Source organism: Agrilus planipennis, unplaced genomic scaffold (genome assembly GCF_000699045.2).
Source record: "Agrilus planipennis isolate EAB-ADULT unplaced genomic scaffold, Apla_2.0 scaffold46, whole genome shotgun sequence".
NCBI lineage: Eukaryota > Metazoa > Arthropoda > Insecta > Coleoptera > Buprestidae > Agrilus > Agrilus planipennis.
Genome location: NW_020438933.1, coordinates 477,113 through 504,183, shown reverse-complemented (window position 1 = coordinate 504,183; position 27,071 = coordinate 477,113). Strand labels below are relative to the sequence as shown.

General features: G+C 35.5%; 1 protein-coding gene across 1 annotated transcript in view; it reads right to left on the bottom strand.

The window, feature by feature from the left end:
• LOC108744730 (probable G-protein coupled receptor 158) overlaps positions 1–27,071 on the bottom strand; it is a 378,923-nt gene that overhangs the window by 217,051 nt on the left and 134,801 nt on the right. The window contains exon 2 of the mRNA XM_025974263.1: positions 4,383–4,619. Coding sequence (XP_025830048.1) covers positions 4,383–4,565 — 183 coding nt within the window. The 5' untranslated portion in view covers positions 4,566–4,619. The remainder of the gene's footprint in view (positions 1–4,382; positions 4,620–27,071) is intronic.

Here is a 27,071-nt window from a genome sequence, read left to right as displayed (position 1 = left end):
GAAGTAGACGTGTCGATAGGTACATGCTCACAAAACATACATGATGAAAAAATGATTTTTTCATGATTTTCGATTTAAGGGGTGGTTGCTAAAAGGGTTGAAAAATTAATTAAAGTCATAAATACTGCATATAACTGTTAAAAAAGTATTTAATTTATCTAATTAAACGAGATTACTTACTCCAGAATGCTTAAATCTGCATTTTCCCCATTTTTAACAAAAGGGGTGGATTTCACCCCTAAAATGCAAAAAGCGCAAGTCGAGCATATGTCACTTTTGAAGTTAAGGGTAAAATAAACTCTATCCCAAATTTTCATGCAAATCGATGGAGGTTCACCGAAATCGGAGGTAATAGTTAATTTTTACCTCCATTCACTATCACATAAGAGGAGCCAACAAGCCCTGCTATTTCGCGTGTACGATCTTGAGGATTGTCTTATTTGAAATCGAAGATTTCGTCCCTACAGCGGCAATAAGATTTAAATTCGTAAATGCACTAATGACTGATGTTGTATTACTGACTAATGCAACAAATAGAAAACACATGATCAAAAAAAGACAAATACTATAGTGATGCTGATAATATACAGACGATTAAGAGCAGCACTGCGGACCGTATTTCTTAATCAGAGCCGGAATTGAATTTATCTGTAGATTTCGTTTATATTTTCTAGTGATGTGCCTCTTCCAATGTCTACCAAAATCGTATGTAGGGAGAAAAGTCACTTTTATGCTCGCGAACGGTTAAATTAGAAATTCGAAAAAGCTTGTTAAAGGTGTATGTTTGGAGCACGGCGTTGTACGGGTGCGAAACATGGACAGTGGGAGCGGCGGAAAAGAAAAGGTTAGAAGCGTTCGAAATGTGGTGTTATAGGCGGATGATGAGGATATCGTGGGTAGAAAAGGTTAGAAATGAAGAGGTATTGGAAAGAATAGGAGAACAGAGGACTCTATGGAAGTCAATAAAAAATAGGCGAGATAGGTTGGTAGGACACCTTCTCAGGCATGAAGGTCTAGTCAGAGACATATTAGAGGAAGAAACAGGAGTTAGGAGGGGTAGAGGTAGACCTAGATTAGATTACTGTTCGCAAATAGTTAAGGATGTGGGCTGTTCTAGTTTTAAGGAAATGCGAAGTTTAGCTCAGGATAGGAAAGAGTGGAGGTACGTGTCCAACCAGTCTTAGGACAATCATGAATAGTAGTGCGAGTCGAAAACAAGCGTTAAAGCCTTTAATATGTCTTCAAATATAAATAAACATCTCGTTGATATTTTGAGTAGTAACTGATACCAATAACAACACATTCGAGCAATGCAATTTTAGTGGATAAAATGGTCAACTTTTCCGTGCAGTACTGTACGGATTATTCGCTCCTCACCGGTTGGGAGTTTGGCCGAGAGTTGTCTCCTTTCTTTTCTGGTCTAGTGCTGTTATTTTCTATTTTGCGCCGGTCAAACTAAAGGGCACATCGCTAGAGAAACTAAACGAAGTGTACTGTTACATTTTTCTGAAAAACGGTGAATTTCCATTTACTTTATTTTCATGTTTTACAGTGCTGTGTCACCTTCTGCAATCTCGGCACTTATTTCTGTTAGACCCTGTTTTTTGGTTAGAGCAACCATCTCCCGTATGATTCCATTTTTTATGAATTTGCATAGGGAAGATCAGGGTAAGTTGACGAACGGCATAAGAAGACGAATACTCATTGTCTTACAACCACTAACAATTTCGGAAATTTTAACCCCAGTAACATCTACCTTCTAGTACCTAATGTTAATTTTAATAGACTACATTTGAGAACATCAGTTCATTCGATAGGGAACTTACTATATTAGATTTAATCCCACCTGTTACAATATTTACATAAATTCACTAAAGATATTAAAGTAGGTATCTAAAAGTAGCTCTTTGCCAATTTTAGTAAGTAATAATTTAAGTATTAATAGCAGAGTATTAAAATCTACAAGTTTTGTATGATTTTCGTTTCTAATTAATTGTAACTTTAAAAATTATCCTAGTGTTCCATGGACGCAAGATGACGATTATTTTTCAAAATAGACGCTTTCCTGCACAAGAATCATTATTTCTGTATCTATCAGTTGTACATCTAAATGTAATCATTCGTTATGTATGTAGAATTTTTTTCCAATATTTACACATATACGAGACAGGAAAAGTTCCCGAGGATTTTAAACGGAACGTGGTAGTAAAATACCTAAAAAGAAAGGCGCGGATAGGTGCGAGACATTTAGAACAATTAGCTTAACTTCCCATGCGTCAAAAGTCTTAACTAGAATTGTACAGAGTAGGATGGAAGAAAGGGCGAAAGAACTATTAGGAGAAGAAATAATTCGAAGTAGTCTGTATTCTGTCGAAACTGCCAAACGCGGATCGCGATTTCGATCTTTTTGGATCTCATCAGCGCGTCGCATGTAGCACCGACAGAACTCAGACCAACTTGTACCTGCTGTCTTAACAGTGCGTTTTAGAAAATACTACAAATGGTGCAGTAAACGCCATCTGTAGTATGATGCTGCATTTTAGGATTACGTATGCTCCAACAAGGTCCACTTGTGTGGATATCTACTTGCTGAAAACGAATCCCGGCGTAGCCAACCTCAACGTGATAGGCACGTTAGCTTAATCGAATAAAATAATTCGAAGTGGTCTGTATTCTGTCGAAACTACCAGACGCGGATCGCGATTTCGATCTTTTTGGATCTCATCAGCGCGTCGCAGGTAGCTCCGACAGAATTATTAGGAGAAGATCAATTTGGGTTAAGAAGAAATAGGGGAACGCAGGAAGCCATTCTAGCTTTACGTGTAGCAATAGAGAAAACGATAAAAAAAGGAAAGAGTGCGTACATAGGATTTTTAGATTTAGAGAAAGCTTTTGACAATATTAAATGGGACAAGATGTTAAATATACTTAAAAATGTAGGAATGAGTTACAAAGATACAAGAGTAATACTCAGTTTGTATAAAGAACAACATGCAGTTATAAAGCTAGAGTTGCAACGTAGAGAAGTAAATATAAGGAAGGGAGTCAGACGGGAATGCACACTGTCACCGCTGCTTTTTAATCTATACATCGAAGACGAACTGTAGGAATAGATATACAGGGGCAAAAGATTAGTTTGGTTGGATTTGCAGATGATGTAGCAGTATTAACATTTAGCAAGGAGGAGTTAGAGATAGCTTTAAATAAAATGGAAGCGGTATTGACAAAACAATACTGTATGAAAATAAATGAAAGTGAAACTAAAATACAAGCATACAATAATACATACATGGCATGCAAGGGAAGAAAAAGTAAGGAAAGAGCGAATATAAAGATAGGAGACGAAAAATTGGAAGAAGTGGCTGATTTTAGATATCTAGGAAGTCAAATAAGTCAGGACGGAAGGAGTAGTAGGGATATAAAGCAGAGCATAGCGCAGGGTCGTGTCGTCTTTAATAAAAAGAAGTCACTTCTATGCTCGCGAACGGTTAATTTAGAAATTCGAAAAAGATTGTTAAAGGTGTATGTTTGGAGCTCGGCGATGTATGGGTGCGAAACATAGACGGTGGACGTTGCGGAAAAGGAAAGGGTAGAAGCTTTCGAAATGTAGTGTTACAGGCGAATGATGAGGATACTGTGGATAAAGAAGATTAGAAATGAAGAGATATTAGATAGAATAAGAGAACGGGGGACTCTATGAAAGTCAATAAAAAATAGGCAAGATAGGTTGGTAGGACACCTTCTCAGGCATGAAGGTCTAGTCAGAGACATATTAGAGAACAAGTAGTTAAGGATGTAGATTGTTCTAGTTTTAGGGAAATGTGAAGATTAACTCAGGATTAGTTTTTTATATATATTTTATTCACGGAATAGATTTCCTAAATAGCCACGGAATTGTACACATTTCCTAAGAATTGTATACAATTCCTACATTTCCGGTAACATATTTACATATGCAAAATTAAGGCCTAGCGCACACTAGTCTCACGATGTGTAAAAATTTCTCTAGTTGTTCGCAACTTGTTAAAAACATGGACACTGTTACAGGGAAACTTAACTTCCGCTAAACTATAAACAGCGGTTTCGCTTTCTTCCTGTGTGTATGTTCTTTGATTAAGAGGCAATAATAATCTAATATCACTGAAAGGCTCTTGGTTGTGAATTGATTTAGTCTGTTGGTTCGGTTTATTAATTTAATTTATCAATTTAGTTTATTGATCTAGCTATTTGCGACGATATTTGCTTTGTGAGTTAATTTAATCGTTAAGGAAAGTTTGATGATAAACCGACTCCTGTTCTACAACACTTTATATATGGTAAAGAACTAAAGAACAAAATCAATAACGAAACGTAATGATTATACTTGCAAATGAATCACTTACTCGTTTGATTTCTTCCAAAACATTTTCAGCTTCTTTTGTAATATTTATAGGGAGGTTGTGAGCAGGAAAGGGTTTAGACAAAATTTTCGCAATACAAGTTTCATGATCCTTTCTTAACAATGAAGTGTTGTTGGAGGCCAATGCTGTTAACAAAAATGACAGGAAGAGTGTAGCTGTTTTCATACCGTCATTACTGAAGATGAGGCATTTTCAGTTGAAGTTGAAAATAAATGAAATCTGAAAAAGAGATAAAGGCTTTAGCATCTAGCAGGAAACATTTGATGAAAGACAAAATAGTTAAATGTACAAAAGAAATAATTTTAAATTTTACTTTTTAAGGACCCTATTAAAGAGTTTTCAGCATCTAAGCAGGTAAATAATAAGCGCAATCGTTAAAAAACGCTATCTCAGGACAAAAGCTGTCAATTTTATCTTTTTGTTCTTGCAGGTTTTTTTAATAAAAATTCACCGAAAAAATATTTAATTGTTAATAAAAAATTTTTATGGGATATCAAATATTTTTTTTTTCAAAAATTAGACAGTAATAACCATTGCGTACTGAAATTCCATTTTGAACACTTAATGCTGTTTAAAACATACAAAATTTCAGAAACAGCTTAAAATAAATGACTTAAACTGCGAACTAGAACACCGAAATCATAGGCAAACCGAAATGAATAACTTCACATATCAAGATAGCACTGGCTAGAAATGGATATACCAAATAGGAAATAGGCGTACAAAAGACCACAAAAACGACTTAAAGAAAATAAATAAAAATAAGAACAATGTCATATATCGGCAAGTAATTTTAGGTAAGGTGTTTTTGAAAATTTTTATCAAAAAAAGAATATTCCTTTCTCTAAACAATTAGAAGGGTGGTGCTCAAAGTTCAAACATACTTTGTTATATACAGAAAAAAGTATTTAAAGAATTTATTTGAGTAATTCACTTTCAAAAATTTTGGCGGTCTAGTATTTAACTTGGACCGAGGTCTGCCACTTACCGTGTACTGGGTGTTACACTTAAGGCGATTTCGTCCATAACTCTGTGTCATACATTTAATAGAAGTGGTCCGAAATCATATGGGGCATATACAGAAAAATTTTCAGTCATACAGAGTGTTCCATTTCTTTTTGACGCTACGTAACTTCGTTATTTTAAATGGAACACCCTATATATTTTCACATTTCTCTGTTTAATTTTAGGTCGACTTTGTTAACACTTCCCTATATCTATCTCTACTAGTTTTTGAGATATAAAACTGTTTTTGAAAAGAAAAAATACTGTTCCAGCTCTTTAATCAGAACAAATAATCTAAACCATAAAAGCTAAAAGCCTGCGGTTTAGACAGTTCGTTTTAGCAAGAATTACAGTATCTTTTTTACTATGGGGAAAATGTGTAACCTAATTTTGACAATCTTACAAAACGAATAATTTTGAATGGAATGACCCATATTAATTGATACCATTCGATGCAAAATTAAAAAGCTTTTATGATTTAGATGATTTGGTCTGATTGAGAGAACTAAATTGGATCTTTTTTTTCAAAAACAGTTAAATATCTCAAAAACTAGTAGAGGTAAGTATAAGAAAGTGTTAACAATGCCGACCTAAAATTAAACAGAGAAACCAAAAGTGTAAAAATATATAAGGTATTCCCTTTAAAATAACGAAATTAGGTAGAGTTCAGAAGAAATGGAACACCCTATATGACTGAAAATATTTTATGTATATGTATCATATGATTCCGAACCACTTTTATAGAAACACTTTTTTGTATATAATAGCGGAGTTATGGACGAAACCGCTTTAGAAGGAACGCCCTGTATAACAAATGAACAATTAAATAATTAATTAAATTCTCTGTAGCGCGGTTTTCAAACACTTTTATTTTACTTCAGTTGGCTGAAAAGTGAAAAGTAGGACAGTCATTTATTGATAATTTGCATACATAATTGAATAATTTGAATAGGAACTCAACAAACAGAAATAAAATTGGTGCTATCAGGCGTTCTTTTACCGAGAAGAATTACGTTGACGAAACATTTACAGAGGAATGGAAAATTTACAGTCTTTCTAGCAAGTTCTAAAATAGTCTCTAGAAAAAGCTCTTAAACCAGATTGGACCCAGTGGGTATGAAATGTCATTTTCTACTCGAGTTGAAAGAGGTTTGTAACTTTAAACACTCCAAAGATTTCACGATAAAAAATTATTCCGTTTGGAAATTTCTCTGTTTGATTTTTTGTAAGAAATGATATTCTTTATTCGGAAATATTGAAACTGTAAGTTATTGTATTTTTGAGACGAAATTTTTATGTAAACCAGAAGATAGCATTAATGGGTACTGAGGATAAGAGAAAACTCATTGAAACTAACGGAATTACTATGCCCATCTGCGCGAGAAGAAAGTAAAAGAAAGGATAACACTAAGTTGTATAACAACGTCGTTCCTTACGTAAGGAATAAAAAAATAAAGCTAAAATTTTATGTATTTCATTCTCATCCGCTATTACGTTGCTGGGCGGGTAATCCCTCAGAACTACGCCGGGAGGTAGGGCGGAAGGCTGTCTTCAGCCTTCTTCTAGGAATCGCGGGAATGAGTTGGGGTGAGGATGATGAAACGGACGAAATGAAGACAGAAGAGATTAAAAGATAATTCTGTAGAATATTATTGCCCCAGTATCTGTCTAAGTGATCCAAGGAAACCACATAAAAATTTGGACAAGGGCAGACGGACCCGGAATCGAACCGGTGTCCTCTCGAATACCAAGCAATGGACTAAACCTTTAGGTCATGCCGTTCGATATACGGAATATCTTTAATTTAATTTAATCAATAATAAAAGAATAGACATTATTACGCGACTGAAGAAGACCTGAACCGATAGTTCCTACAACAGCCTGAGGGAGAGAGGTTTTAGTCGATATGTCCAAGGACATCTTCCTCGGGAATCCGACACTACCCGGTCATATAGATGGCTGGGTGATCTTTGGAAGATTTCCCCTCTTCCACGAAAACAAAAGAAAAACATAATTACCATTTCCATATGATAAAAATTAAAATTTTCGTACTCTATAAAAGAAAATAAAAATAATATAAAGCTAGAAGAAAAATATCCGTGTGTATGTTCTTTGATTAAGAGGCAATAATAATCTAATATCACTGAAAGGCTCTTGGTTGTGAATTGATTTAGTCTGTTGGTTCGGTTTATTAATTTAATTTATCAATTTAGTTTATTGATCTAGCTATTTGCGACGATATTTGNTAATTACCATTTCTATATGATAAAAATTAAAATTTTCGTACTCTATAAAAGAAAATAAAAATAATATAAAGCTAGAAGAAAAATATTCGAAACGGTTAAGCAAAGCAACCTGATTGCATATTTTGAATTAAGCAATATACAGTAAAATTCAGCAGAAAACAAGAGGGACAGCAAAGGTACAGGTATTATAAAATGAAAAGCGTTTCCAATATATGTACATGAAATCTTCTATGAGACTAGTAAATATGGAATTAAATAATAAAACATAAAACCACTGTACTGTACAGTTTGGAAGCAAATCTTGCAAGGTCCAAAGAGTGCTCAATAATATTATCGTGTAATCTGATGCAAAATTATTTTCTCAGAATAATTTCCTTAACTATTACCTACTACATTTCATTATGCGCTTAAACCACTCATCAATCCAATCCTCACACACTAGTAAGCAAGGTTACAGATAGCCTTAAATAGAATGGAAGCGGTATTGACAAAACAGTTGTTTATCAAAATAAAGGTAAAACAAAAATACTGCTATGCAAAGGAAGAAAAAGTAGAGAAACAGCGAATATAAAGATAGGAGACAAAAAATTAGAAGTGGATGATTTTAGGTATATAGGAACTAAGATAACTCAGGAAGGAATGATTGTAGAGATATAAAGCATAGGATAAGGCAAGATCGGGTCGCCTTCAACAAAAAGAAGTCACTTCATTCTCGCGAACGGTTGATTTAGAAAAATATTTTTAAGGGTGTATGTCTTGAGCGAGGCGCTGGCCGGTGGGCACGGCGGGAAAAAAGTTAAAAGCATCTAAAATGTAGTGTCACAAGCGAAAGGGTACCGTGCATAGACAATGTTAGATATGAGTAAGTCATTAAGAAACAGACGAGATATGTTGGTAGAATACCTTCTCAGGCTTGCAGGGCTAATTAGAGACATATTAGAAGCAGAAAAAGGAGTTAAAAGGAGTAGAGGTGGACCTAGATAAGATTATTGTACACAAATGTGAATGTGGGATATTCTACTTTTAGGGAAATACGAAGATTAGCTCAGATTAGGAAAAAGTGGAAGTGTGTGGCCAAGTAGTCTTAGGACTGACGACCTTATGATCATTTATGCTAAATCAAATTTGCAATAGTATTATTGGTTCTGAAGGAGGCTGTGATATTTGAGTTTTTAATATTTTGTGAAATTTGACCATTTAAATAAGAGAATAGAAGATATTTGTTTTTTGTAGCGTATTTATTGGATAAATCAAAGCAAAGATTTTAGTTTTGAGTTTTTTATTGAGTTGCTTACTGGTGTTATATAATGAATTTTTTCTAATGGGAATTTGGTAATACTTCAATGCTGGTTTGGAAACTTACCATAACATAATAACAATTACCTACCCTGTAATTTACAAAGATGTTGTTTAATTACTTCTTATTGTACTGGACATCTAAACATTATTGTTTATATTAGCATATAGGGTGGTAGTAACCTATTGATATCTACGTTATGAGAATTTCCACAACGGGTACTTTTTACATTTTCCATCAATACAGCTACTTAGTTGTTAGCGCAACTCAGTGTACTAATAACTTTATAGACAATTCACGCCCCTTCTGGTTTTCGTAGAAATTGTTTTGTCCCTTAATCACGCTGTATTACTCACCATGCGATTCTCCCTTTTGGATCTAATTAACACCTTCCAAAACTTACTTCAGAAACACCCTGTAGGTTCCATTAAACTAAGTTAACCTGATTTAACCTAAAGTAAATATTAGTGGATGATGATAAACCAAGTGTCTTCAATGTTCTACTAAAGCTCAGAAGAAAAAAAAACGCAACACGAACAACTTATATAACTTATAAAAGCAGCTGCGTTTACGTACAAACCGGAGTAACTGTTGCAAATGCACCCTCCGTGCTTAACAACCGCCGGGAAAACCATACTAAACTAAGATTAATATGAATTGGCAACTATCCAGACGTATCAACACAGAAGACAAAATGGAATGAGCTTTCTCAACTTCTCCTCTTGCGAATCACCAGAGTGTAACAATAATATTTGCCGTACCACTGCAGCGTGGATAAGAAGATCTAATCTGACATGCTAAATGGAATGTAAGGATTTTGCCATACCGTGAGATATATTGTAATGACTTGGAGAGAAGTTCAAACAGTTTTAATACTAAAAACTATTAACTGTTGAAATTCAAGTTTGAACTGGCCTAGCCTTGACCACGCTCAATTTTTTCGACATTCTCGCGACATCTATTTAAAAAATTAATCATAGGGTCGTCAGTCCTAAGACTGGTTGGACACGCACCTCTACTCTTTCCTATCCTGAGATAACATTATCATTTCCCTAAAACTAAAACAACCCACATCCTTAACTATTGGCGAACAATAATATAATCTAGGTGTACCTCTATCCCTCAAAACTTCCGTTTCAGCCTCTAGACTAGACCTTTATGCCTGAGAAAGTGTCCTACTAACCTATCTCTCCAATTTAATGACTTCCATAGTCTTACGTTCTTTTACTCTTACTCTTCATTTCTAACCTTCTCTAACCACGGTATCCTCATTATTCGCCTATAACACCACATTTCGAAGGCTTCTAACCTTTTCTTTTCCGCCGCGCCCACTGTCCATATTTCATACCCGTACAGCGCCGTGTTTCAAACATTCACCTTTAACGACCTTTTTCGCATTTCTAAATTAACTGTTCGCGAGCATAGAAGTGTCTTTTTTTATTGAAGACGACTTGATCCTGTGCTATCCTCTGCTTTACATCCCTACTACTCCTTCCGTCCTGACTTATCTCACTTCTTAGATACCTAAAATCGACCACTTCTTCTAATTCTTCGTCTCTTATTTTAGACAATAAAAACAACAGCTGCAAATTACACATACTTTTACAGAAAAACGACTTATCAATATTCTAGCGACATCTCGTTTGATAAAATTCAATAAGAAATAGCTTTAAGTGGGAAATTCAAATTTTACGCGGGAAATTCAAGTTCAAGTTTACCCCCTTTTACGGCAATTCCAGACGGTCTTCAACAAGAGCTTCTGGTATTGTTGGCAAAAGGGGCGTGGTCTAAACTCTTCAGATGAAGAATAACCTAAAAAGAGTTTCTAAAGGTCCAAAATTGGTGAGATGTTGATGGATTGACCATGACCCAGATATGGGGAGCCGTGACACAGTTATAGAACCCCGGTAGGTACACTACTTATGGGAAAAAATTGAAATTATTTATATTAAGTACTAAACTTATGAAACTAAAAAATTTTTAAAAAATGACATAACAAAACACCAATAAGTAGAACTTTGAATTCTCCACCATTAACTGAAGTGAAATTTCTCATTAAGATTATGCTTGTTATCACTAGACATCGACCACTATGTATTTATGTGTTTTTTAAAAAGTAAAAAATTAAGTTCTACCCGATTTTTAACCATAGTTGCTACATAGTACTGAAGTCGTACCTATGCATTCACAAACAAAACTATATTGATAAAAATATCCACAAATAAGGAAGCCACTAGAAATGTGGGACATCCTTAAAATTCTGGAGATAGGAAATATCAAAATGTGACAGAATACGAAATGGAGCTTTATGATACAGTTGCGATTGTGTTAAGGTGGGAACGCGAAGCAGTTAACGCAGTGCGGTTCGTCCGCCATTGACTTATTTTGTATTTTTAACCATTTCTCGTTTGTTGTTGAAGCCAAAAGTTTGAATTAAACACTACTGTCTTTCAAACTAATAACAGAAACTTTTAGTAAGAGTAAGATTTTCTTTAAAGTCATACTCAAATTACGCTTGTTTTCATCTCTTTCCTTTACACATCAATTGGTGTACTGTTATTTCTTTTCCTTTATTAGTGTCCGCCGTAATTCCTACCTAAAGTCTCTTTTCTGTATTTACGATATTCCCTAGAACGTCTGTCGTCAGTAAAAGTAGGCGTCCTGTACCAACTGCTAGTCTAGTTAGTAAGTTGAAAGAAGAAAGTAAATGCGACAGTTTTATTACGGAGTATATCTATCTAGATCACTCCAGCTATAGAAACGTTTCTTATCGGCGTCGACAGATTCATCATTTTATGTTTTCTTCCATCTTGTTTTGTTTTCATGTTATTTCAATTTGAAGTTTTAGGCAATTTTTATAAATCGCCTGTACGTCAATAACTAAGCAAAATTGGACAACACCTCAAACGATTTAAAATTGGCTCCTTATAGCTGAATAGTTCACTTAGAGAAAAGTAGATAATGTGCGCCAACAGAATTAACAGGAGCAGGTACCTGTTAGAAGTTATTTACGGCACCAGAGTGTTACAATTGAGCTTTGATCGGAAGCATCTGACGGTAAACGACCGGTCATATTCCGGTTACCCATTTTGTCTAACTTAATTGATGTTGCAGTTCTTACTGTCAGCGAGCGGCATGGCCTAGAGGTTTAGTGCTTAGCATTCGGGAGGACGCCGTTTCCATTCCGGGTCCGTCTGCCTTGGTCCAAGTTTTTCTGTGATTTCCTTGGATCACTTAGGCAAATGCTGAGGCAGTAATATTCCACAGATAATCTTTCATTCTTATCTGTCTTCATTTCGTCCGTCTCATCTCTCTCACCTGAACTACCACCCACCCAACAAGGAGGCTGAAGAGGGTCGTCCGCCCTCCCTTCCGGCATAGTCCGAGAGGACTGCCCGCCCACCAGCAATTAAACATCCAAAAGTTTTTTGTGAGATGTCAATGCCAGGCACACTTGAAATGGGAGGGTCTAAAGTGTAAAATTCTTCTTTCAAATTCATTTTTAATAGTAAAAATATGTCGTCTTATTAGTAAAGTGCTGAAAATATAGGTTAGTTTATGGTGCATATAGAACTTCCGTGATTGGCATGTACCTGTAAAGTACTATATGCACCATCGTCAACGGTATGCGTCAGTCCAAGTTGAACTAGTTTTTTAATAACTTCTGTAGACTTCTTTTTAATTTCTTTGAAGCATAAATTACAACTAGGAAGTTACTTACATCGTTCCTGTCCTTGCCGCTTTATTTTGTTTACCTCTAAGCTTAGATAGAACTTTAAAGTAGGGCAACCCGTAGCTACTAGATATCCTTCGCCTAAATTAAATTCCCATCAGTAAACCAAAATTTATTAAATTCTGCAATCAATTCTTTAGTCAGCTGCAATTTGAATTTCATGTGATAGACTTTCTATGAACTAAAATTGATTCGGAATAAAACAAAAAAAGGTTTTGCAAAAATTTGAATATTTTCAATTGAAAATGTTTCATAGGTACGTTATTAATATATTTCCGATTAAATGCGTTTGAGATTGTTTGTTGTGAAATCACGAGCAGTATTTTTTCAAAATGTTGGTTTTAACAGAGCGAATGAAACTCCATATAAAACACTATATATATACTTATACGCTTTATATACAGATAAAATACCACAAATGGCGCGGTAAGCGCCATCTGTAGTACAATGCTACATTTTAGGATTACATATGCACCAACAAGGTCCATTTAAATGTATGGATATCTACTTGCTGAAACTAATCCCGGCGTAGCTCACCACTACGTGATAGGCACGTTACCATAATCGAATAAAATAATTCGAAGTGGTCTGTATTCTGTCGAAACTGCCAGACGCGGATCGCGATTCCGATCTTTTTGAATCTCATCAGCGCGTCGCAGACAGCTTCGACAGAACAAAGACCAACTTTTACCTGCTGTCTTAAAAGCGCGTTTTATAAAATACCACAAATGGTGCGGTAAACGCCATCTGTAGTACGACGCTACATTTTAGGATTACGTATGCTCCAGCAAGGTCCATTTAAATGTATGGATATCTACTTGCTGAAACGAATCCTGGCGTAGCTAACCACTACGTGATAGGCACGTTACCATAATCTAATAAAATAATTCGAAGTGGTCTGTATTCTATCGAAACTGCCAGACGCGGATCGTGATTCCGATCTTTTTGAATCTCATCAGCGCGTCGCAGACAGCTTCGACAGAACAAAGACCAACTTTTACCTGCCGTCTTAACAGCGCGTTTTATAAAATACCACAAATGGTGCGGTAAACGCCATCTGTAGTACGATGCTACATTTTTGGATTACGTATGCTCCAACAAGGTCCGTCTAAATGTACGCATATCTACTTGTTGAAACGAATCCCGGACCTTGTTGGAGCATACGTAATCATAAAATGTAGCATAGTACTACAGATTGCGTTTACCGCGCCATTTGTGGTATTTTCTAAAACGTGCTGTTAAGACAGCAGGTAAAATTGGTATGTGTTCTGTCGAAACTGTCAGCGACGCGCTGATGAAATCCAAAAAAATAGAAATCGCGATTCGCGTCTGGCAGTTTCGACAGAATACAGACCACTTCGAATTATTATACTGTATACAGACTTTAATACAAATTAATTATTAACTATGAAATAACGGATTGCAAGTACAGTCACAACGAACAAAGTATGGATTAAAAACTCAAGTTAACATGATGAAGGACAAAACGTAACACTCTAAATTATGTGACAAAATTGAAAAATTGTTCTGGTGCCACCACCAATACCTGGTATGTAACAAAAGAATACGAGCCCGAAGTCAATAAGGGGATAAACCCGACAGGGTATGACTCTGTCTCGAGGTATAATATTCCTGGAACCTGCATACAATTGAAAAACATCGATAACAATATTAACAAAGGTGGTCGATATCGAAGACCTTTGCAGAACTTAACTATTTTAAAAATTCTAACACTGTAACAAAACGCGTGCCTTATCAGTAGTAGACGGCTGGTAAACCCACGCCATCCGTTCCTTTTTAATTAATCAGCAGATATGCTAGTTCTCTTTAAACAATCAATAACTACGATCGAGGAGTTACAAAAAGTCTTTCAAACGACTGGGTCGGTCTCTTATCGTGTTAATAGTTAACGCACATGGTGTATCGCTATTTTCCGTAAGGCGTAACTCCTATTCCTTTAAACAACAAGAACCTTCCAAAGTTAAAAGCAATTTCAATAAATAATCAATAATAAATAAAATTAGTGTTCAAAAGTGTTTTTTTTTTAAAGCTTAAGTAATAGTACCGGCCTTTAACTATTGGGACCAAATCGGCCTATTATTGTTTGCAAAAGAACATTGAAGAGTGTTGAGACTTTATTGTTCATACCTGCGCTACTACCCCTTAGTACCAAGAAAAGAGTACCATCGTAAATACCTTGATAGTCAGACAAACATAACGGCATCAAACAATTATGTTTTTTCCCTAAATTATCGGTAGTACATACCTGCATACGGAATGTTCGGGTAGGTGTGGATCGGGGGAAATTTGGGGGTAGTGACCGAGGTGTGTTTAGTTTTAGGATATAAAAACACTTTTGGATAATAATAACAGAGAAACAATTCAGACAATTCAAACAAGTAACAAGTATCTTTTTAAGCAATTAGTATTAGTTTTAGTTCATTAGTGTGTATGCAGGATTATTAAACGTATAATACGAATCGTTTTAATGTACATACACTAGTCCTTCGAGAATTATATTTTGTGAGATCAATTATTGATCTATGTAGTACAGCAGTACACCAACGGAAACAACAAAATTTTCATCAAGCGAGCCAAGCTCCCCAACAAAGATATATTTGACTACCTTGTTTGCATTTAAAATTATGGAAATTTCCTGTATAACATAACAAAATAAGTTGAATAATGATAAGCAAATCTGTCCCTAACAACTAAAAAATTATTAAAATTAAAGTGAAATAGAGATATTAATAATATACTGAATAAACAGTGCGACAAAAGCTGAAGTAACGAAAAAAGAATATTAAACTGAATTAAACTAAAAATTGTTCAAATTTTCAATGGATATACATATCTCTTTATCATTGACATTTTTCCAGAAATTCAAGAAAATCCGCGAAATGAGATATACAACAACGAATTTGGAGTAAACGTATCTTCAAACATTAATATTTTGATATATCTACCTTGCCTTCAAAATTGGAATGCTAATTTTGTTTCGTTGGTTTTGAGATGAGGATATCACGAAATTTCAACGTGCTAAACTGAGGTCATAGTGGAATGCCCCTTTGAAGAATAAATCGAAAATTATTACTTCCTTTTCTGATTCTTCTTTTAGCTATCCGTAGTAGCGTCCTCGCAAAAATGAAAGGCAAAAGACACAATGAAAGTAATCATTTTATATGTATTATTCAATGACGAATTCAAATGTGACCCTACGATTGCCAAAAAATGTTGTTTCCTAATATCAAATCTAATCAAGTCTTTTGGATTTTAGTTAAAAGAATTTTAAGGAGCCAGATTCTAATTCAGTGACAAAATATAATAAATAATAAGTTCACTGGAAATGGCTACTCCCATGGTTGTTATGTCCTTTTATTTCTCGTAATAATCTTCTTATACAAAGGTCAAAAAATTTTTTAACGTACTTGACCAAAGTTTACACAATATGCTAAACATCTCGCCCCTCACGTTGCAAACTAGTGCGTGTGTTTCTAGATGAACAGTTTTTCTAGACGCTGGATTGGACGTACGAACCATGTAGCTTAGCCGGAGCGCAGTCCGGATCTTAATCCCCATGATTTCTTTCTTTGGGGTTGTACGAAACAGCGTGAGTATCAAACTCCAGTGCAGAACGCTAATAATCTACACGACCGTATGATGATCGTAGCAAACGAAATACGCCAAATGTCTGACGTTTTTGTGCAACTCAAACATAATTTTAGTGGACGTCTCGAATCTTGCCTTTTATCACAGGGCTCGAATTTCGAATATTTTTTATAGTGTACATACGTACGTATGTGTGTATTTATTGGTGTTCTGTCATCATCATCATCATCATCATCATCATCATCATAAGGTTGTCAGTCCTAAGACTGGTTGGACACGTACCTCCACTCTTTCCTATCCTGAGATAAACTTCGCAGTTCCCCTAAACTAGAACAACCCACATCCGTAACTATTTGCGAACAGTAATCTAATCTAGGTCTACCTCTACTCCTCCTAACTCCCGCTTCTGCCTCTAATATGTCTCTGAGTAGACTTTCACGCCTGAGAAGGTGTCCAACCAACCTATCTCGCCTATTATTTATTGACTTCCATAGAATTCTCTCTTCTCCTACTCTTTCTAATACCTTTTCATTTATAACCTTTTCTATCAACGCTATCCTGATGTTCTGTATAATTAATTTTTTCTAATGGGAGGATGGAGCTATTGGCTAACCATTCATAAAAAAAGGTATCACACCTTGGCAATATCTCAATGGTGGTGTGAGAATTTATCTTACAATTTGTTAAATTACAATTGCCTTTCCTACGTATCTTTCATTTTATTTTCCTTTCGTGTTCTTAATATCCTGTTGAGTTCAAATAGTGCTGCTTACTATCAATGATGAACAAAGCTGTTTTTTAATTAACTTTTGTTATAATTGACGTCTAAACACATTATTATGTATAGTAGTAGTAGTAGCAGTAGTAAGCTGTTAATAATTACTTTATTAAGCATTCCACAACCGATAGTCTGTTTTTTTACAATCTCCGTCGATGTGGCTGCTTAGTTGTTATCGTAACTCTCTGTATTAATACTTGTGTTGCCAATTTACGCCCAGGGCCGGCTTCAGATTGCAACGTCTTCTATTTTTCTTACAAATTATTGAAGTGAAACTTCTTTACGGACGGTAGGGCAAGTTCGTTTCATGCGAGTTGTTATGTAACGAAATCATGCAACGGATGTCCCCCTCTACTCGGTCACGTAGTCGAGTTCGTAGTGGGGATCGCTTGAGCCGTGAGCGCGCTTCAATGCAACGTTCGTTACAGGCAACTCCGGCATGTATAGTGTAAAATTTAAATTCAAAGTGTACAAATAATACCATTAAACCAATTCCTTAACCCCTATCCCGGTATGTTTGTGTGTTTGAAGAAGTTTCACTTCAGAAGCGTGTTGTACAAGTACACGTTGTATTTTTTTTTGTCTCTTAATGACGCTTTCTTGCTCACCATGCGATTCCTAAAGCTTGCTACTTATTTCAAAAACACCCTGTATATGTTTATGTTATCAGTGACAAGAACCTTCAGAGTGCACAACAACCATATAAAATGTTATTTGTTAATATTTGACAACGGGAAAGCATTGTCTAAAAAGCAGCCTGATATGTACAGTATTGAATTGCAGCAGATATTAATGGGTTTTCACAATAATATCGAATTTCAAAAGCGACCACCATTAATACTCAGTCAGCTCTTCCATTTTCTTAATCAACTCACTATTTGGCGATAAGCTGTCAGAAACTTTATACGGGTGAAAAGAAACACCTAACATTATTTCTAGTTACACACCTGGTGTTTGTATAATGCTTTTTTAATTTAAGTTTAGTCATTCGTTTAATGAACAGCTATCCTGGAATTAAGGGCTGAAGGTTGAGTTGTGATGATACTGAACACGTGTATGAAAGGCAGGTTGTGGCGGATACTGCTATTTTGTTGGAACACATGCTTACTCATAGAGATATCAGAATAGAGTAGCAGAGTAAGCGCTCTTGTACACTATACGAATTTTCACAGTAGGACTATCCAGCGATTTAGGCGCATGGACGTTTAGTCCCTTGTACGTGATACGAAATCTCGTTGTACGCATGAGACAAAAACGTCAATTGGAGAGTCATGTTTATTTTAGTTTGTGAATAAAAACATGTACATAGGTACAAACATCAGATAAATAAATAAAAACTGAAAATATGAAAATAAATAAAAGTAAAACTAAAATACTTGTATGCAAGGGAAGAAACAATAGGGAAAGAGCGAATATAAAGATAGGAGACGAAAAATTGGAAGAAGTGGCTGATTTTAGATATCTAGGAAGTCAGATAAGTCAGGGCGGAAGGACTAGTAGGGATATAAAGCAAAGGATAGCGCACGGTCGTGTCGCCTTTAATAAAAAGAAGTCACTTCTATGCTCGCGTAATTCGAAAAATGTTGTTAAAGGTTTGGAGCACTGCTTTGTACGGATGCGAAACATTGACAGTGGGCGCGGCGGAAGTGAAAAGGTTAGAAGCATTCGAAATATGGTGTTATAGACAAATGATGAGGATAACGTGGTAGATAACGTTAGAAATGAAGAGGTATTAGAAAGAATTGGAGAACAGAGGACTCTATGGAAGTCAATAAGAAATAGGCGAAATAGGTTAGTAGGACACCCTTTCAGGCGTGAAGGTCTAGTCAGATACATATTAGAGGCAGAAACGGGAGTTAGGAGTGGTAGAGGCAGACCTAGGTTAGATTACTGTTCGCAAATAGTTAAGGATGTGGGCTGTTCTAGTTTTAGGGAAATGCGAAGTTTAGCTCAGCATAGGAAAGAGTGGAGGTACGTGTCCAACCAGTCTTTGAACTGACGACCTTATGACGATGATTTGAAACCGACTCTCCTATCCTAGGTTTCGGCGGCATTGAGCTTTTGCTGTTTTGGTCATGAAAAATATGTACCTATATGTACTATTAAAAGTATATTTCTCAATTTCCCAAAACGTCTGCTATTTTGAACCCAAATTCGTAATCAGTGGCTAAAAACAGCCCTGCACGATGTATAGCACTGAAATTAACTGAAGCATTAGTCGAAATTGTGATGATTACTTCAACAGTAACGTTTTAGAAAACATGCAACATTATCGGCTCCAACACACAGTATCACAAGAATTAAAAGTAGCCTCTGTCTGAAATTTAAAATTGAGGTGACTCTTTGTTACTGTCGCATCGGTCTCAGTCTCAACCAAGCATACAAAAAGAGCACCCTCGCTCAGATACAATAATATACATACCACCAGGTATCAAATCCAACAGAATATTACCCCCAGAAAGCACACGTCCTGGGTGTCTTCAGTAGTTGAGATAACGGTCTCTATTTTGGTAATAACTGAACCAAATATTACGTACCTACGTCGTATGTCTTAGTCATCTCAGAATGGTAAAAAACGAAGTTTAATGTGTCAAATAAGTGGCCAGGAGACAACGATTTAGAAAGTGTGGAAGAACAATGGAAAAGAAACTTCGTCCCGAGTAATGCTGTGTAATGGGCGCCGTCTGTTACATTCAACAAGTACGGAAAGATCGATGACCAGCAATAGAGAAACCCATTCGGTTTTTCAATAGCCCGTAGAAAATTTATGACCTTGTATCATGAAATGTCCTGTCTCATGTAAGTGAGAAAAGCAAATTATATATAAGTGGCGAAGAAGGTATAAGAATGGAAAAACTATAACTGTGTTGTATCCCAGTAAGCGATGCTTAGGGATCTAGGCTTATCTGCATACCACTTATTTAAACAGCCGAATTTCCGAATATATTTTATTAACATTAACTTTTACACAAAAATATTATCTACTACTTAAATTAAACACTATACTAAAAATATGAATCAGAGAATAATGAATTAGGAAAAATAAATTAGAAATCTAAACGACTGGGATAGGATTCTTTACTGTTCTCCCTCAAAAACGCGCCACTTTGGTTTATATAGGGACGCTTAAAACTACGTCACAAGTACCGTTAGAGTACCTGCAAGGGTAGTTGTGCTACACGATTTCTCTTTTTTATAGCACCAAAAGCTAAAAGTTTGTACGTTCTTTCTTAGCCCTTGGGCGATGAGTTAAGTAAAAATACATACAAATAAGAATTCTATGAAATGAACTTATACTTAAATAAAGTAAAACAATGGATTACAACAACTGTAAACGCTGTATTTAGACCATCGAATTTATACATATTTATAGGATCCTTAAGAGGTATCCGACTAATCTGGATTTCATATTTCTAGTGAAAAACGACCTATACAATGTACAATTATTAAAGACCAAATTAATAGTGACATTGAACATAACCTTGATTTTTATGGCTAGTACAGATTTTAATTTTGTCTTCCATTAATATGCCTTGTAAAGACATTTATTATTTGAAATCATCAGTTTTCAAAATCAGGAAAGAGGTTTACGTTCAAATCCATTATAAATTGAACCAAAATCTATTTGAAAATTATGCAATTAATACCAACATCGAGTGAAAGGCTCTTTTATTAATGATAAAATACCAGCACCTACGATTCGCAGGTTGCAAGGCTTTATCAAGGTAAGTTTATTATTGAATTAGTAAGGATTTAGTTGTTTTTTTTTTGCATGTTTTGTCATGTCTTTGTTTGATACGAGCGGTGTCTAGCTCAAAGGAAAGTGCAGCGCTGGGGGCTGTGATGTTTCACCCAACAGCATTTGTGTTTTTGATTTGTTTAGTCTACCTATAGCGGTGGAAATAAGAATAAGTAAAATTTGGTATTTTTAGTTTAGTCAGTAAAAGATAGGAGTAAGCGCAACATGTAATGAAGTAGTCTTGTTTTCCGCATTTTAAAATATAAAAGTTAATTCTCGTTTTGATATCTTCGTTGTTTATTTCAACAAAATAATTTCCCTTGGATTCAGTTCCGCGACAAAACATTTATAGAGCATAGAACTAAGATGATGAAATATTGAGACTGATACATATTGTTGAAGTGTAATGAATATTAACTAATAAGTAAACACACTATAAATAGTATCCAAATACTTTACCTAATTAGGAAATTAAAATTACATAAATTAGAACAGCGCCATTATAAAATAATAAATAAAATAAGTAATTAAAACTCACGTGGTTACATAAAGACATTTACAATGAAAACTAAATGAAATGGCTACATATAAGGTACTCAATTTTAATTGTGACTGTCACTCCATGGCTCTATGTTATTTCACCTGTTTAGTCTCAAAGGTGTTGGACTTCCTCTGTAGTGCTGGTACGCAAGAAGAATGATTCCACGAGATTTTGTGAGGACTACAGGAAGCTGAATGACGTAACGCTATAGGTCAGCTACCCTTTACGCCAAATCGACGAAACACTAGACAGTCTAGCTAGAGCTAAACGGTTCTCTACCCTCCATTTGAAAAGTGGATACTGGCAAGTTGACATACATTCGCAGGAGAAGGCTGCCTTTACAATGCCTCTACTATGATAGTTCAATGTGATGCCCTTTAGATTATGCAATGCGTCGGCTACACTGTATTACAAGAATTAAACTGGAAGATCTGTTTGGTTTACTTAGACGTCATCGTCATACTAGGAAGAACTTTCGACAACCACCTCCAAAACACGACTGTCAGCCGCAAAAATTGAAGCTAAGTCCCAAGATGCATCCTGTTTAGACGAGAAGTAAAATATCTTGGTCATATCTTAACACCGGAAGTAATTATAACAGATGCTGTAAGAAATTGGCCCATACCAAAAAATACGAACTTAGAAGTTTTGTGGGACTTTGCTCCTACTGCCGAAAATATGGTCGGCTTTGTTGAAGACTACTGCCGAAAATATGGTCGGCTTTGTTGAAGAAGGTCACTGAGTTAACAGGCATTACGAAAACGACGACTACGGTCCTTACATCCACAGTCTATGGGATGGCTGAACAATTTAACGACGAATATGTGCGCAAACTGTAAGAACAATCTAGAAACCATCCGTAATACTATTCGTACGAAGTTGAAAGTAACCACATTACGACCAGATACAATCGACGAGTCAGTGTCATATGCATGTAAGTAACCCAACATACATAGCAACAAAAAAGACCAGGTTTCTAGACAGTATATACTGGATCGTTGTAGAACACGGCCAGTCGCTATAAATGGTTGTCGCGAAATCAAATGAGTTAGTAAGTTAGTATAAGTCGGAGAATTCGACATGATACAATGCGAAGAAGAAGGAGCGAAGAAGTGATATAGTGTTCATATAGTGATGAATTGATAACTGATTAATAATAGCAGTGTTAATTAGACAGCAAATAGTAAATTAAAATCAGTAATAGTGCGAGGAAGGTGCTTAAATACGTGTCAATATATAAACATTTCAAAACTGACTGACAGACATTCGAAACCACCAAAGAAAGAAATATGAAATTTGGAATATGTGTTCTTCAGAGAGTGTCGAGGTGTACTAAGAAAGGATTTTTCGAAAGTTAACCTATGCGGATAGGAAATGAGGAGTAGCAGTTGTATAGGACTCATTTGTTATTTGCCTTATTTCCTCTAAAAAAATCAAAATGCAAAAGAATTTAAGGGACAATATAAAAAAATTTGAATAAACAATATATAGTGTTTAATACTCAACGTTCTTTATAACTTTAGCCTGTCTACAATTTTCGAAATCTGGAGAAAAGTATGTACTTGGAGTATTTTATAAAAAATGCAAATTATATGAGAAATTATTATTTAATCTAATGCAAATGGTAGGTCCACTACAAGAAAAATAGTCTATGTAATACATTTCCTTTTTAATGTTAAATAATGGGAATATCTTTCAAATTAGGATTTTATTTCACTTTTCCTTAATGCTGGTGAATTATCAAACTTTTTTGACACATGTTTTAAAAAGATAAGAATAAGCAGTACAACACCGATCTAAAACCGCCTAGTTAATTTTGAAAACACACAAACGTAAAAATTTATTTAAATTAATTCCGATATCTCGACATCAAGTCATTAAAAAACTGAGCACTGGGTTTATTCTAATTCCATGTCTCTGTAATACTTTTCTATACAAAGTTCCAACAACGAACTGTCTGTTTAGCTTTTACATTGTTTCATGAAGAGCTAAAATTCATAAATCTGCTAGTGTATTATCTTCCATCAACCCCTTATTCGGTTTCGTTAACAAGTTTCGCATCGCAGTCCACCGAGAATTCAGATTCAAAATTACCGGTATAATTGAGTCAGGAAGAGCTGAATCTGAGCCAATTTTCGAAGCTACGGTCGTCATCTGATCAGGCAGATAAGAGATAAAAACATTATTGCATGAGATAAAAGCTTCTGGACAAAAAGCAATGTAGTAGTAGTGTCTCAATTAAAGTTTAAGGTATCTTTTCATCAAACGTATAACGCATATAAAACAAACTTCTTTTTACAACTAAAAGACTGGCTAGTATATGTAACAATACTTCTCTTTCTTATCTCGTAAACACAACACAACATTACCTCCACCTACCTATTCCGTCAACAAAAAATAAAATTATAGCACGCTTATATCCACACTCATATTAAAATTACTATAATTAACTGAACTTTTTTACCACAAACGCATACTTCTTAAATCAAAACATAAAGGTACTGCATTGTTTTCTTTACTCCCAAAGATAAACTTGTTCATAAGTTTAACCCTTTCTTATTAACACCAAAAACGTTTTTTTAACCATTAATCTCTTCTTATAGGATCATCCCATCCTCATTTGGTGTATGCATCTTTTATTTCAAACATCATCAGAAGGTTGTTAGTCCTAAGACTAGTTGGACAAGCACTTCCACTCCTTCCTATCCTGAGCGAATCTTCGCATTTCCTTAAAACTAGAACTTCCCACATCCTTAACTATTTGCGAACAATCACCAAAGCTAGGTCTACTTCTACTCCTCTTAACACCTGTTGTTACCTCTAATATGTCTGTGACTAGACCTTCATCCGTGAAAAGGTGTCCTACCAACCTGTCTCGTCTATTGATATCCATGGACTCCTCTGTTCTTTTATTCATTCTAATACCTCTTCATCTCTAACCTTCTCTATCCACGGTATCCTCATCATTCGCCGGTAACATCACATTTTGAACGGTTCTAACTTTTTCTTTTCCGCCGAGCCCACCGTCCATGTTTCGCACCTGTACTGCGTCGCGTTCCAAACATACACCTTTAACAATCATTATCGAATTTTTAAATTAATCGTTCGCGACCACAGAAGTGACTTTTTTTATTGAAGGCTACTCGACCCTGCGCTATCCTCTGCTTTATATCCCTACTACTCCTGTCCTGACTTATCTGACTTCCTAAGTACCCAAAATCAGCCACTTCCTCTAATATTTCGTCTCCTTTCTTTATATTCGCTCTTTCCCTACTTTTTCTTGCATACTTAATAGCATTTTTGTTTTACTTCCTTATTTCAATATAAAGTTATTATTTACAGTTTTTACCAGTAATTCCATTATATCTATATTAACTTATCTATTCTACCCTCTCGCCACTACATTTTTTTCACAATTATTTCACTGCCCTAAAAACTAGCATAATCTCCTATTTCTTAAATCTGCTTCGTATAAACATAAACAAGTTAAACAAAAAATGTCGGTTACGTAAACATTGGTCGGCAAATATCATTTGGATAATTATAATTTTATTAAGGCAAATTCTACACCACTATTGAGCTATTGTCAAGGCACGTTACCATTTTTTGCGGGTGATTTTAACCAAAAAAGTCAAATAAAACTCCAAAAGTTTCGCACCACACAGCAGTTCTTGAAATCGCGAAAGATGTATTCTACGACATGTGAATGCGTGAATCAAATGTTTCTGTAAACAACATACTAATGTAGAAAAAAATATGCTATGTGGCACCTGCACCTTTCTTTCGAAATCACCGACAGAAATCCACTCGCGGTTGAAAATCAGTTTCAAGCAGGGTTTTCACTCGTTGCAAATGAAAGGATCCAACGTTCCCTGCTATTTCACGTGTATAATTTTGGGGATTGTCTTCTTTGAAATCAAGGATTTCGTCTCTACACCGGCGATATGGTGCAAAGGCGCAAATAATTATCATGTCACATTATAGTAACAACAACTGTTCCACAGTGACATGCTGACTAACACTACTAACGATGGATGTTGTGTTGCTGAATTAGTTTATTGAACTGCACACCGATTATTCCATACAAGGTTTAATCGTTAAAGGAATAAACGGCTATTAGAGGTTGGTTATTAATATAAACAGTCTGAACCACACTTAAGTCTGAACCACACTTAATCTAATCTAACAAATAAACAATATATGAGTAAAAAAATACAAAACAAATGCGACACTGATGTTGGTAATTGCCAGCTGATTGAATGCGGCGTTGTGGGTCGTATTTCTGTACCAGGACCGGATTTGAATTTACTTGTGCCTTCAGCTACGTTTTTCTCGAAAACAGCAAACTTTCGGAGATACAAACATTTACTTAATTTTCATGTTTTATTGTGCTCTATCACCTTTTGCAAGCTCGGCACTTATTACTGTTACAGTCTCTATACTCAAGAAGTGGTATTATCTATAAAACANCTACGGTCGTTTGAAAGTGCAAATAGTTTTTCACCGTAAACACGACCGAAATTCACTTGCGCAAGGATGCTGCTTTAAGGCTCCAGACGCTCCTACAGACGAACCACTTTTCCCATACAAATTCTGGACTTATTAAACATTTTGGAATTTTAATATATTTAACTACACTGTGGTAGTTCAAAAGCAACTCTTAACCTTGAAATTATCATATATGACTCCATCTGCGTGAATGCCAACATAAATAACGTAATTTCGTTAGAAAAGGCAGTCAGAAGACGAACGAGGATAGTGAAAACTGCAATGATCCAATTCTAGAAGGTATTTAAACATCATCATGCCAGGAAAACTATAGTAAATAAACTACTTTGCTCCATATTTACTTATGGAACTCAAACACCGACTTTAAAGTCAAAATGGTGTTGATTCCGTGAACTGCTTCCTCCTTAAATGCGTCCGTTCTACAGGAACTGCATGCAATTACCACATTGGTTACGCTCTGTCTCCACAGGATAAATTCTTCGGACACTTTGTTAAGAAATATGGTTGCAACTCGTAAGGTTGGCGGCATGGAACCAAGAGGCCGCATTTCCATATAATTTGATTATTTATTTTTATTTGACTATTTCTATCTCTGTCGACGGACCCGATTCGTTATCCACAGGTGCACAGCTCTTTTGGTGAGAAAATATATATAGGGTGTCCCAGTTATAATAATTAATATTTATACCACAGATTCCTACGGACATTTGGAACATAAAATGTTATAACACAATAAGGAAAATTAGTAGTGCGATAGTGCATTCTAGTACGGTTCTTATTCAACCGTCAGTTGGTGGTGAGTTACATTACCAATGCCAATCGGATAATTCGAAATATTCCCGGTATCTGGGCCAAAATTCGCAGCAACTGGGTAGGTCGCTGTCAGTGTTGCATTGAAGCAAATGGTGGACAATTTAAACCTTTTTTAAAAAAGGTACGCATTTCTTTTTCACTTTTACCTTTTTTTTAAAAGGTGGAAGTGCACTCGGCTTCTTCCCGGGAGGTACTTGTTACATCCACATTAGATCAGCTGAGCGACATTGGTCGCCTAGATCCAGGTCCGTAATGAAACAAATTGTACGTTCAAATTTACAAAGACGATTTGCGAATTCAATTGTCACTGGATTGAAAAATTGTATAACACTTTTTTGTTGTATTTTGTGTCAGGAAGCCATGTTTTTTTTTAATTATTATAACTGGGACACCCTGTATAT